The following is a 12,505-nucleotide window of genomic DNA, read 5'->3' as shown; positions in this document are numbered from 1 at the left end:
TACCCATTTATGTCCTCAATCTCCTGATGTTAAAAAAAAACAAAACTATTAATGAATGGATATGTACCCTAAAGATTTAAAGGAGAGCTGACCAATTCTTTTTCAAATATCAAAGTTTATGTTTGTGATTTCTTTAAGAGAAGTAATAAAGTAATCGGCCCTCTTTGTAACTGCAGAATGCAGCCTGCCAGTGAAAGACCTGACAAGAACACCTTGCTTGCCACGTGGTTAATCTACAACAAGTTGCTAGGGTATGAATGCATGTGGGATCTTGGGATAATTTATTTTTCACCTGTAATATATAAAATGTTTAATCATATGAGAGAGATAAAAAACATGTTTTTACCAATAATAATTCACTTGAGAAATGGAATGCAACTGTTTTGACTCTTGCGCTGCCTGGAAGATTCTGCTTGGGGATAAAAGCTGTGAAACAGCATGAGAGGAGAGAGAATAAATAAAGAAATCACAAAGAGAGTTTGTGAGTGCCATTCCCCCTAACCCCCGCCGATGGCAAAGATGAGCTTCGCCACTCTGTGGACTCCTGCCAAAGCCCTGTGCTGCTGGAGGCTGCCCCCCCAGACAGTGGTATAACAATTGAATAAATCCTTTTTAAAAAGAATGATTTCTACATTTCTGGATTTCTCTAAAAATGTTGTAATAGAAAAGGCATATTTTATTCCCAAGATTAAAGAAATACCTACCACTTAGGGGGTTGACAGACTACGGTAGCATATTTATCAAGGTAAATGACAATCAAGTGTGACTTTTTTGTACTTCTTTTCACTCAAGGTTTATTTAAGAAATCAAAGTGAAGGACAAATCACAGAAACACACTTCAGAACATTTTAAGTTATAGGAATGTTAGACAAACACTTTTTATACTAAATCCTAATACGTTTTCACCAATCATCTATCTTATCTCTTGGCTTACAGTCAAATGCTTGTCGAAGTGGAATATTCCTCTACACCGTGTGAATATATGTTACTGTAACTGATTTAATAACAAAACTGACTGGCCAATAGCTGAACAGTATAAGGTTAGGGTGTGAACCAAACTAAGGACACTGGGAAAAAGAAGGGTGGAATCAGAGGCTTCTCGAGCAGATGCAGAGAAGCAAGATGAAAGCGCCATATTAAAAGAAGTTACAATGACGTGACAGAGGGTAGATAAGAAACATGGGTTAATTTAAATGTAAGAGTTAGCTAGGACCAGCCTGAGCTATTGGCCTATCATTTAAAATTAATAATAAGTCTCTGAATGGTTATTTGGGAGCAGATGGTGAAACATAGAGAAATTCAACCTACATGTTAATAACGCATACGTTAATGGAGATATATATATCTAAGGTTATTAACTGGGTGAATAACTTTGAATAAGAATCAGGAAGTTGAAAGTATTAGATTAGTAATTAAATCGATAGACAGTTACTAAGTAATACCATTTAAATGAAGAGAACCAAGCCTTTTGGCTAGGATTCAGTTTAATTACAAAATCATCAAAAATATTGAGACTCTTGGAGATTAACAAACTGCTAGATAAATTCTTTTTGAAGAGCAACTATGATAACACAAAATTAAGGAAGAATCTAAATAATTCTTACTTTATAGAATTCACATTCTCCTGGAGGATCACGAGATCTGCAGGAATGTCAACGTAACAAGCACCTGGTCGACCATAGATACTGCTTCTCACTGCCTGTGTTTATGACAAACAAAATGTCTCAATTATCATATTCTTCTTCAAGTTAATCTAAAAGTGTGAAATGAACACTAAGTTTTCTTGAGGTATTCTTAGTTGGATAAAAGTTATAATTAAACTGGGCAGTGGTGGCGCATGCCTTTAATCCCAGCACTTGGGGGCAGAGGTAGGCAGATCTCTGTGAGTTTGAGGCCAGCCTGATCTACAAAAGCTAGTTACAGGACAGGTTCCAAAGCTACAGAGAAACCCTGTGTTGAAAAACAAACAAACAAACAAACAAACAAAAGTTATTATTAAAATTGAAATGTCCTCCATTAACTCTTATTTTTGAAAGATATTTTCATCTAAAGGGGAATAAAGAGTTCCTGTAAGGCCCTGAAATTCATGCTCTATTGCACTTGAAGAGCATCCATTAGTCTCTGCTTGCTGTTTACGCTGAATCATAAACTTTCACCCACTTCTTAACCTTAACCATTTGGCAGCGGTTTCAGAAACTGTGACAATTTACGATGTATCAAATTGATTCTGTAATGCATGGTTTTGAAATAGCTCAATTATAATTTCACATAAAACTCTTGCTAGCTAACATTAATTTACAACATGTTATTTAATTAAGTAAAAAAATATTATATGCAATATTCCCAAAATTTTTTGCAAATGCTTAAGAGATCATTACCCAGGGTCTTAATATATATATTTATCTTTACTTTGGTTCAAATAAAAAGATAATCTAAGGAACTAACATACAGGAGAAACTTTGTTCCAAAAATAGCTTACTTTCCCTCTGTTTCAATAGTTAAATATAATGGCAGTGAACAATAGAATGCAAATAGCTTTTTAACAATGTCATTTTATAGTCTGGGGATATTATCGTTCCATTATGAATAAAAATAGCAGTGCTGAAGGTGTTGCTCTGCAGAGGAGTATGTGCTTGGCACATTACATGAGACACTGGGTCCAATCTCCAGAGAGCTTTTCAGTAAATACTGTACCTTTTCAATAACAGAAGGAATATGTTCTATGCTGACTGGCCGGGCAGAGAACTTGCTATATAATCTGCAAGCTTCAACCTATACAGAAAATGAAAATCATTTAAATTCAGATCACAATCATATTGTTCTCATAAGGGAAGATAAAATGTTCAAGTCATTACTGCTTATTACATTTAGAGGCAAGATAGAAAAAAATGTGGCTTTTATTTATTTTTTTTTGAGGTTATCTCAAAAAAAACATTCAAATCACAATCAAACTCCTTTCTCAGGATGATTCTGGAATCAACACATTATTTTCCTTTCTCAGATTAGCAAAAATGAAGATAATATACACCATGTGCCATAAAACAGGCAAATGGGCACTCTTATAAACTGCTGGGGGAGGTTAACTGACAGGGAAGCTGGCCAGACCTATTAAAGCAAGTGCCCAGCAAGACTATGAAAATTCACCTGATGCATCTTACATCGTCTTCCATTTCTGCTGCTCTTCTTCTCATGTACTTTTTGCTATGCTCTGGGAACATGGGAACTGGAGGTGCTACGTCTACATTGTCTACTGCACTTTTCAGGATGAAATTATGGAGAAGAGGCCAGCCTCAGTCACACAGGCTTGAGGGGCCAAGACATTCGTCAGGTTTTCAGAATCTTATGTTCGTGGCCCTCAGTTTTAAGAACTTCCAATAAGAAAAGGATATTTGAATTTTAAATCAAACTGTGTTTTAATTTACAATCTAATAAACTTACTATTTTAGGAAATATATTTTAATGGTTGACATCAATGCTCTACTCCATGCTTCATATGAATATAATTTTTAAAGGAACTTCAAATTTTTTTTAAATATTTTACACATTTATCTCCTCTCTGTATGTGGTGGTTTGAATGAAAATGGCCCCCACAGGCCCATAGGGAGTGGTACTATTTATTGGGACGTGTGCCCTGTTGGAGGAAGTGTGTCAATGGGAGTAGGCTTTGAGTTTTCAAATGCTCAAGCCAGGCCAGTGTCATTCTCTCTTCCTACTGTCTGCAGACCCAGACATGGACTCTCGGCTCCAACACCGGGACTGTCTGCCGGGGCACTGCCTTGCTTCCTGCCATGATAACAAGGGACTAAACCTCTGAACCTGTAATCGGTTCCAATGAAATGTTTTGCTTTCTACGAGTTGTCATGGTCATTCTGTCTCCTCACAGCAAAAGACACCTAACTAAGACACTACGTGTGTGGACTGTGAAGGTGGGAGCTGAGTATCCTATCATGTCTGTTCTGAGGACTAAACTCAGGTTGTCAGGCTTGAGGGCAAGTACCCTTTCCCACTGTGCTTTCTCACCTGCCCTAAATTTTATTTTCGTTTTTGCTCTAAATCAGGGTCTTGTTAGCCTAAGATAGTCTTAAATGCACAATCTTCCTGCCTCAGCTTCATATCTGTTGGAAATATTGGTGTGTGGCACCATATCCAAGACGATACCTAAATATCCTTTCAATTATTTATCAGTTCTACTGTTCTGGATACATTAGCATCATTTGAAAACTTTTGTTACTGTTAGATTAACAAATAAAACTTTGTATTCAAGAGTATAAGGACTTGGACTGAGGGTAGCATTGTATATTAATGCAGTATAATTCTGTATGCAACTTTGAGCACGGTTCAGTGGTAGAGAACCTATAGCATGTATAGCTCCAGTGCATTCCTGTTACAGTCAACCATTCACCCTCAGCTGTTGCATTCTCTCACTATTTTTCTTTAGATTTAATTCTGTGTGTATGAGTGTTTGCCTGCATATATGTATGTGCACCATATATGTGCAGAGTATATGTGGAGGTCAGATCCCTTGGGACTGAAATTATGGACAGCTGTAGTCCACCATGTGGACCTGGTAGCCTAGGTCCTCAGCAAGAACAAGTGCTCTTAACTGCTGAGCCATCTCTTTAACATTCTGCAAATTATTGTTGAAGCTGTAACATTTTGCTGACAATTTGTTCAACTTTTGAAATACTTTCTTTTCTCCTAAAACAAAAATAAATGTATACCAAGTCTGATAATTTTGATAAGAATTTTTTTCTTTTTAGCTATTTCTGTAGTGTCCATTTTTATTCATATATCTATTTATTTATTTAGGTTCCTCAAGACAGGGTTTCTCTGTGTAGGCCTGGCTGTCCCGGAACTCGCTCTATAGAACAGGATGGTCTAGAACTCAAGAGATCTGCCTGCCTTTGCCTCCTAATGATCAAAGGCAGGCATCACCACCATCCAGTTTTTTTTTCTTACATCTTTAATACTATGTTAAGGACTTAATTTCAGTTTAAAAATTCAGTTTTGGGGGGGCTGGAGAGTTAAAAGCACCTACTGCTCTTCCAGAGGACCTGAGTTTGGGTCCTAACACCCATATCTGGTAGCCCACAACTGTCTGTAATGCCAGCTCTGTAATTAAAGTATTACATCTTTAATACTATGTTAAGGACTTAATTTCAGTTTAAAAAGTCAGTTTTGGGGGGCTGGAGAGTTAAAAGCACCTACTGCTCTTCCTGAGGACCTGAGTTTGGGTCCTAACACCCATATCTGGTAGCCCACAACTATCTGTAATGCCAGCCCCAGGGGTCTGATACCTCTGGTCTCTGTGGGCACCTGCACACACACACACACACACACACACACACACACACACACACACACACACAGATTAGATTCCCATCACCCACATGGTAGACACAGCCATCTGAAACTCCAGTTCTAGGGGATCTGACATCCTCTTCTGGCCTTCACAACCTCTATACACACACTGCACAGATATACATATGGCAAGGCATCCAGACAAATAAATAAAATAATAAAAAAATTAAGTCATGTCAGTTTTGGTATAGATCAGCAGTTTCTCAAACTGTGTGTCATGACCCTTTGGAGATCAAATGACCCTTTCATAGGGGTCACCTAAAGACCATCAGAAAACCCACATATTTACATTTTGGTCCATAATAGCAGCAAAATTACAGTTATGAAGCAGCAATGAAAATATTTGTATGGTTTGGAGTCACCACAACATGAGGAACTGTACTAAGGGGTCACAGAATTAGGAAGATTAAGAATCACTGCTTTAGATCTTTTTAATTCTATATATGCACATATATCTGAGTGCAGTACCCACATGAGCCAGAAGAGGGCATTAGGTTCCCCTAGAGCTGAACAGCCTGTGGTTGTGAACCACCCAAAGTGGGTGCTGGGAACTCTCACCTCTGCAAGAAGTGTGTGTCACCACTGCCTGGCTTCTAGGGCTAACTAATGGCTTGGCTCTTCACTCACTCTTCAGGTGAGCTTTACTTGTTAGATCACAAACAAAATTCCACTACATTTCATATTTTTAACAGACGTTATAAATTGTGTTTGTGAGAGGTTTTTGGTTAATGTGACCCAAACGAGGGTTATCTGGAGAGAAGAATCTTAACTGACAAAATATCCCCATTTGATTGCCTGTAGGCAAGCCTGTAAGGCATTTTCTTGAAGTGGGTGGGCACAGTATACAAGGCCACCCCTGGGCAGGTGCTCCTGAGTTGTATAAGGAAACAGGCTGCTGAGTGAGCCCTGAGGAGCAAGCCTTGCTGACCTGCTGTTCCTCTGTGGCCTCTGCATCAGTCCCTGCCTGACTTCCCAGGACGAGGAAAAAAACTCTCTCATCCTACTTGGTTTTGGCCACAGTGTTTCATCAAGCATCAGAAACCCCAGCCAAGACAGTGTTTTTACTTCAGTAGTATTTAATCATTGCTCAGATGGTAGAGCTGTGTACCTGAGGAAACTCCTGAAAGGCTCCCATTGTTTCTTGATTTCTTTCAGAAGAACCACCAATCACAATCAAGGGCCTGAAATAGCAATTTTTTAAAAAGATAGTTACAAATGAGAATATAGAAAACATTCATCAAGTGTCCAATGCATGACAATTATGAGTGACTAAGACAGAGAACAGACAAACAAAACTACATCTTTCTTGAAAACCTAGAGATTAAAAAAAAAATTAAGATGTAATCTGATGGGCGAGATCCCATTCTCAAAAATCACAAAAATGGAAAACGTACAGTAAATGCTTTTCTTACATCAGCTCCCTCCTTCCATGGTAACATTAAGTTTCCAGGTACAGTGACAAAATCAACTTTATGCCTTACTATTCCTGAGATGGAGAGAAGAAATTTATACGTTCTTGAGTAAACCTATTTGGAAATGGAAAAATGAGCAATAGTTCTCAATTTTCATTTCTCAAGGTTAAAAGAGTTCTCCATGTTTTATTTCTCAAGGTTAAAAAATACATCAAACTTAAAGGGTTTTTTTTTAAGATTTATTATGTAGTGTTCTGCATGCATGTGCGCTTGCATGCCAGAAGAGGGCACCAGATCTCATTCTAGATAGGTATTGGGAATTGAACTCAGGACCTCTGGAAGGGCAGACAGTGCTCTTTTTTTTTTAATTTATTTATTATATACACAGTATTCTGCCTGCATGTATGCCTGCAGGCAAGAAGAGAGCACCGGATCTTAATCCCTGAGGCATCTCTCCAGGCCCCAGACTTAACTATCAATTTCTAAGGTAGATATGGAAGAGGAAGACAAGGAAGGAAGACGGGAAGAAAGAAACACAGTGAAGCTCAGACAGACGACTCTGTGGGTGAGGGCAATTGTTAGCAATCCTAATGAGGTGAGTTCAGTTCCTGGAGCCCATAACACAGGAAACAGCCAACCTCTGTGGGTTGTCTCCACATGCTAGGTTCTGTGTGAGCATGCACAAACACACACACGCACACACTCACAGAAAGTGCAAAGAAGAAAAAGTCCTTCACATTAAAAAAGACTAAGCATGTTCTGAATTGATCAGAACATAATCCCCTTCATCCTGCTATTGCTGATAAAGCAGCTGAGAGAAGGTTAAATAAAGGAAGGATGGAGAATAAGCATTAAACAGCTTATAAAGCAAATTTTAACAAATATAAGAATACAGTTGCTAAAAGCAAGATGGTGGATATACACTTCTATATACTGAATGAAGGTGTTAAAAACTCTCAGCTAGGAGTAGTATTATAGACCTATAATCCTAACTACTCAGAGACCTGAGGCAGGAGGATCACAAGTTTAAGGCCTGTCTGGGACATGTGTGTTCAAAGACTCCTAGGTTAACTTAATAAGATTTTGTTACACACACACACACACACACACACACACACACACACACACACAAAGTTTAGCTGGGTGTAGTGTCAAATGCCTTTAGTCCCAGTACTCAGGTGGCAGGCGGATCTCTGTGAGTTTGAGGCCAGCCTGGTCTACATAGTGAGTTCTAGGACAGTATTATTGTGATTATGATTATTCCAGACTAACCAAGCCTATACAACATAGGGAAGGTCTAGGTTCAATATTTAACACATTTTCAAAGTAGTTCTTTATTTAGAACTACAAGCATGCTCACATCCATAAACATGAATACATACAGAGAATGAAACTCTAAAATGTTCAAGTGCTTCTTTCTTAGTGATGGACTTAATATTTTCTTCCTAGCATTGCATATAATAAAGGCTACAATGTTGTTTTGATACCTATAGTGAACTGATGCTGTAGTCAAGCAAATTAACACTCACAATGTCACAGTTTATATATCACAGAAGTATCCCAATCTGCATTTGTAGTAAATTTCCAGCATTCAGTACAATATTACTGACTCTTGTCCTCATGCTGCACATTGAACCTCAGGCGTGGCAGGCACCTTTGACCTCCATCCTCCCGAGCTCCACTCATTTCCCAGTTCATGACTGTCTACTCTGTTCCCAAGCACAGCAGGGTGGACTTTTGTTTCCCCCAAGTCTTCCCACTGTAGATCAGTAGTATAGATCAGTTCTACTTTGCCAAAACACACAAAGACACATTTAAAAAGTTTTGAGCAAGAATGATTTAATTACCAGCAGTTCATGTTCGCGTTTGCCATGCCACCCAAGGCGTGGATGAGACCTGGGCCAGAAACCACAAGGCACACTCCTGGCCTAGAAGTAAAGCAGAGTTATCAACAGCAGGTCAAACATAACAGCAGAAAAAAAAAGAGGTGTGGATGCCAGTCAGCTATCTCAGCTTCAAACACACCAAGTGCCAATTCGTATTATGTTAGGTTTCCATGGAAACCTCTTGGTGGTCAGAAGATAGACCAATTATTAGAACATCTTAATTAAAAATGAGTACCATCAAGGTTTTTTAAGATATAATGTACATTATTACCATCACATTGTATTTTACTAATCTTTCGTATTTTGCTCCAATCATTTTGGGTTAGAACAAGTTCACTGATTACAGAAGCAAATTTTTGACAGTCACATATATTTTATATGGATTTTTTCATTTTCTAATAAATAAATATAATACACTAAGTCTCTGTGAGGCAGTGATTCTAAATGCATGGTTTTCCTCCCAATCTTTCTGAATGCTTTCTGTTGACACACTTTCTGAGCCTAAGTCTTTACATTTCCAAATCTTTCAGACTTAAAGTAACACTAACAACAGTTCTAAGTATCCAGAGCAGTATCATCCCCAGCATGCTCTACAGACGTAGACGTCCTCCTTCCCTGTGCAATTCGACAGGTCATGGACTCCACACAGTCACTGAACACTTTCAGTGTGGCCGCTCCAAAAAGCAGTTCTACTTAGCATATTGGTTATTTTTAATTAAATGAAATAGCTACACATTGCTAATGCTACAATACTAAACAGTATAACTCTAAAATGTTCAGAATAAGAATTTCAAACTAAATTTTCAGTTTGTAAAAATAATCATCATTCCAGAATCAATTAAAGCATCAAAGACTGTAATTCAAATGCTTTCCAGGGTCAACAAAAATGCAAATAAATCCACAGAATAGTTCAGAGGCTGTTTCAGACAGCCTGGTTTTCCTCAGGCTCAAATTCAGTAGGTTCCCATTAAAGAGAAGGACTGTGAGCTCTTGCTTGTTTATATTTCTAGAATTTAAATACTAACTTCACTTTTAGAATAAAAAAAAATCAAGGGTTGGAGAGATGGCTCAGCGGTTAAGAGCACTGGCTGCTTTTCCAGAGGTTCTGAGTTCAATTCCCAGCAACCACATCTCACAACCATCTGTAATGAGATCTGGCGCCCTCTTCTGGTCTGACATGCAGACAGAACAAAATAAATATTTGTGGATTTCTGTGAGTTCGAGGCCAGTCTGGTCTACAAGAGCTAGTTTCAGGATCGGATCCAAAGCTACAAAGAAACCCTATCTCAAAAAAAACTAAAACAAAACAACAACAAAACCAAAAAAAGTAAAATAAATTCTGCCATAAACTATGCCGGGCAATGGTGGCACATGCCTTTAATCCCAGCACTCTGGAGGCAGAGGCAGGCGGATCTCTGTGAGTTTGAGGCCAGCCTGGTCTACAAGAGCTAGTTCCAGGCCAGGCTCCAAAGCTACAGAGAAACCCTGTCTCGAACCCCCCCCCCCAAAAAATACCTTACTAATGCTTATATATAAGTGCCATAAAAAGTATGGTACAAATTTTATCAAAGGCCCAAAACCCACCTTAAAAAATATGTGAATATAGAAAAAAAGTAAAATATATGAAAAAAAACCTTAGTGGTTGTGGATTACAGTCATTTTAGTTTTTATTCCTTTTATATTTTCTACATTTTCTAAAATGGTTATTTTTACCAAGTATTACTTTTTAGTAAAAAACGAGGGCTGAGTAATTATCTAGCATAAGAAGACAGGAATATGCTCTAGCAAGCTCATCTTGGAACCAAGCCTTTTATATGAAGTAGCCTAAGGAAGTTAAGAGTTACTTCTTACTAATACTATCTTCTACAATCTTTTCAAGCCAACTAAGTTTTGAGTTGACATATATATTTCTACCCCAAACTTTCAGTGTATTCTAATGAAGTGCACTTTAGTTACCTGCCCGTTAGGTATCCAACCGCAGAGGCAGCATAACAAGCCTACAAAGAAAGGGCAACAGGAATACAAGAATAGTAATTAGAAAATCTAATTACTAAAGGATGAGAATTTGTGTAAACAGAGGTATCTCTGTCCCGACCCAGCCCACATCTGCTTTTAAATAATCACTCAGAGGCTAAATATTAACTGCAAAATGTTTGACTGAATAGCTCAGGCTTAATTACTAACTAGTACTTACAATTAAATTAACCCATTTCTATTAATCTATATATTGAAACGTTACTGTGGCTTTTACAGGTATGCTTGCATTTTGTTTCTTGGGCAGCATCTCTCCTGACTCAGCTCTCTCTCCCTATATTCAATTTGGCTTCCCCACCTAGATATATTCTGCCTTGCTATAGGCCAAAATAGCTTTTATTATCAACCAGTGAGAGCAACATATATTCACAGCATACAAAAGAGTTATCACAGAGCAAATTTGAGCTGGTCATGGTGGTGCATGCCTTTAATCCCAGCACTCAGGAGGCAGAGGCTGGCAGATCTCTGAGTTAGAGGCCAGCCTGTTCTACAGAGTGCATTCCAGGACAGTTAGGGCCACACAGAGAAATTGTCTCAAAAACACAATGAAACAAAAATAGATGAAAGTTTACATAGTAAAGGAAAGGAAGAACTGGAACACTACTCATTTTTATGAGACGTGATAACCATAAATTTTAAGAAATGGCTTAAGTACCTAAGTATCTAAATTTTATATTTTCAAGGAACGTTTCACTACTATTTGTCATTCCTATTATCATCTTTAGAATCTTATCAAACATTTATGTCTGTCAGTCCACTTATGAAGGGTTAGTTGATTTGTTCAGAGTCTGGTCTCATTACCTCACGCTAGCTTTGAATTTGTTGTATAGTCCATGGTGATTAGCCTTCCAAGTCCTGGGATTGTTAAGGTTTTAGTTTTTCTGTATTGTTTCCTACTTCACTAATCTCTGCTTATGCATCAATTACTTAACTTCTTTCCTTGACTTAGATCTGATTTTCCTTTCCTAATGTCTTGAGAAATAAGTGGCCACCATTGGCTTTAAACTTTACTGAATTACTAACAGATTCACCTCAACTACTTAGTAAAATATCTTAACTATATATTATGAATTATATTTGATGTTCATCTTTTCAAATTGATTAAAATATTTTCTATTTGCCACTGTGATTTCTTCAACTCGTTTTTAAATTAGGGTTTGTAGCAAGGTCTGTATTTCTATGCCTCACACTGGTGATCTGTGTTTTCCCTTTTATTCCTAATTAGTTCGCTTGAAGTTTAAGTTTTCAGATAGGTATATGTGGCAGTGAGTGTGTTATTTCTTTTTTTCTTTTTAATTTATTTAACTTTATTTTATGTGCATTTGTGTGAAGGTGTCAGATCCCTGGAACTAGAGTTACAAACAGTTGTGAGTTGCCATGTGGATGCTGGGAATTGAACCTGGGTCCTGTGGAAGAGCAGCCAGTGCTCTTAACCATTGAGCCATCTCTCCAGCCCTGTGCTGCTTCATTTTAAAAGTGATTTTTCACTTATCCTTCTGTTACTGAGTTTGCTTCCACATGGTTGTTACATATTATTTACTGTATGTTTCCAATTCTTAGCAAGCAATCTGTTGCAATTTTCTTTAAGGCTAACATGGTTTTCTTCTATCTGTTTTGTTTTGAGACACGGTCCCACTCTGGTCCAGGCTGGCCTTGAATGCAAGGTAAGCCCCACAAACCCATGAGCTCTAGGAGTCAGCTAGGAGTTACCATGCTTGGCCACTTTTCACTCAACTGTGCTTCATCCAGTGTATAAGGAAGATAGGGAATACAAAGTTAAATCAAATACAAGATGCTCAGGAAAAATGCTGA

The 12,505-nt window shown here is 37.9% G+C and overlaps 1 protein-coding gene across 1 annotated transcript in view; it reads right to left on the bottom strand.

Moving 5' to 3' along the window:
* Hacl1 (2-hydroxyacyl-CoA lyase 1) overlaps positions 1-12,505 on the bottom strand; it is a 35,247-nt gene that overhangs the window by 19,443 nt on the left and 3,299 nt on the right. Inside the window, exons 3-7 of the mRNA XM_087906223.1 lie at positions 10,616-10,656; positions 8,621-8,701; positions 6,470-6,542; positions 2,695-2,772; positions 1,605-1,699 (exon numbers count right to left, since the gene is read on the bottom strand). Of these exons, the coding sequence (XP_087762349.1) occupies positions 1,605-1,699; positions 2,695-2,772; positions 6,470-6,542; positions 8,621-8,701; positions 10,616-10,656 (368 nt within the window). The remainder of the gene's footprint in view (positions 1-1,604; positions 1,700-2,694; positions 2,773-6,469; positions 6,543-8,620; positions 8,702-10,615; positions 10,657-12,505) is intronic.

Source organism: Myodes glareolus, chromosome 5, assembly GCF_982192425.1.
Source record: "Myodes glareolus chromosome 5, mMyoGla1.1, whole genome shotgun sequence".
Taxonomy (NCBI): Eukaryota; Metazoa; Chordata; class Mammalia; order Rodentia; family Cricetidae; genus Myodes; species Myodes glareolus.
This window is presented reverse-complemented; position numbering and strand designations above follow the sequence as displayed.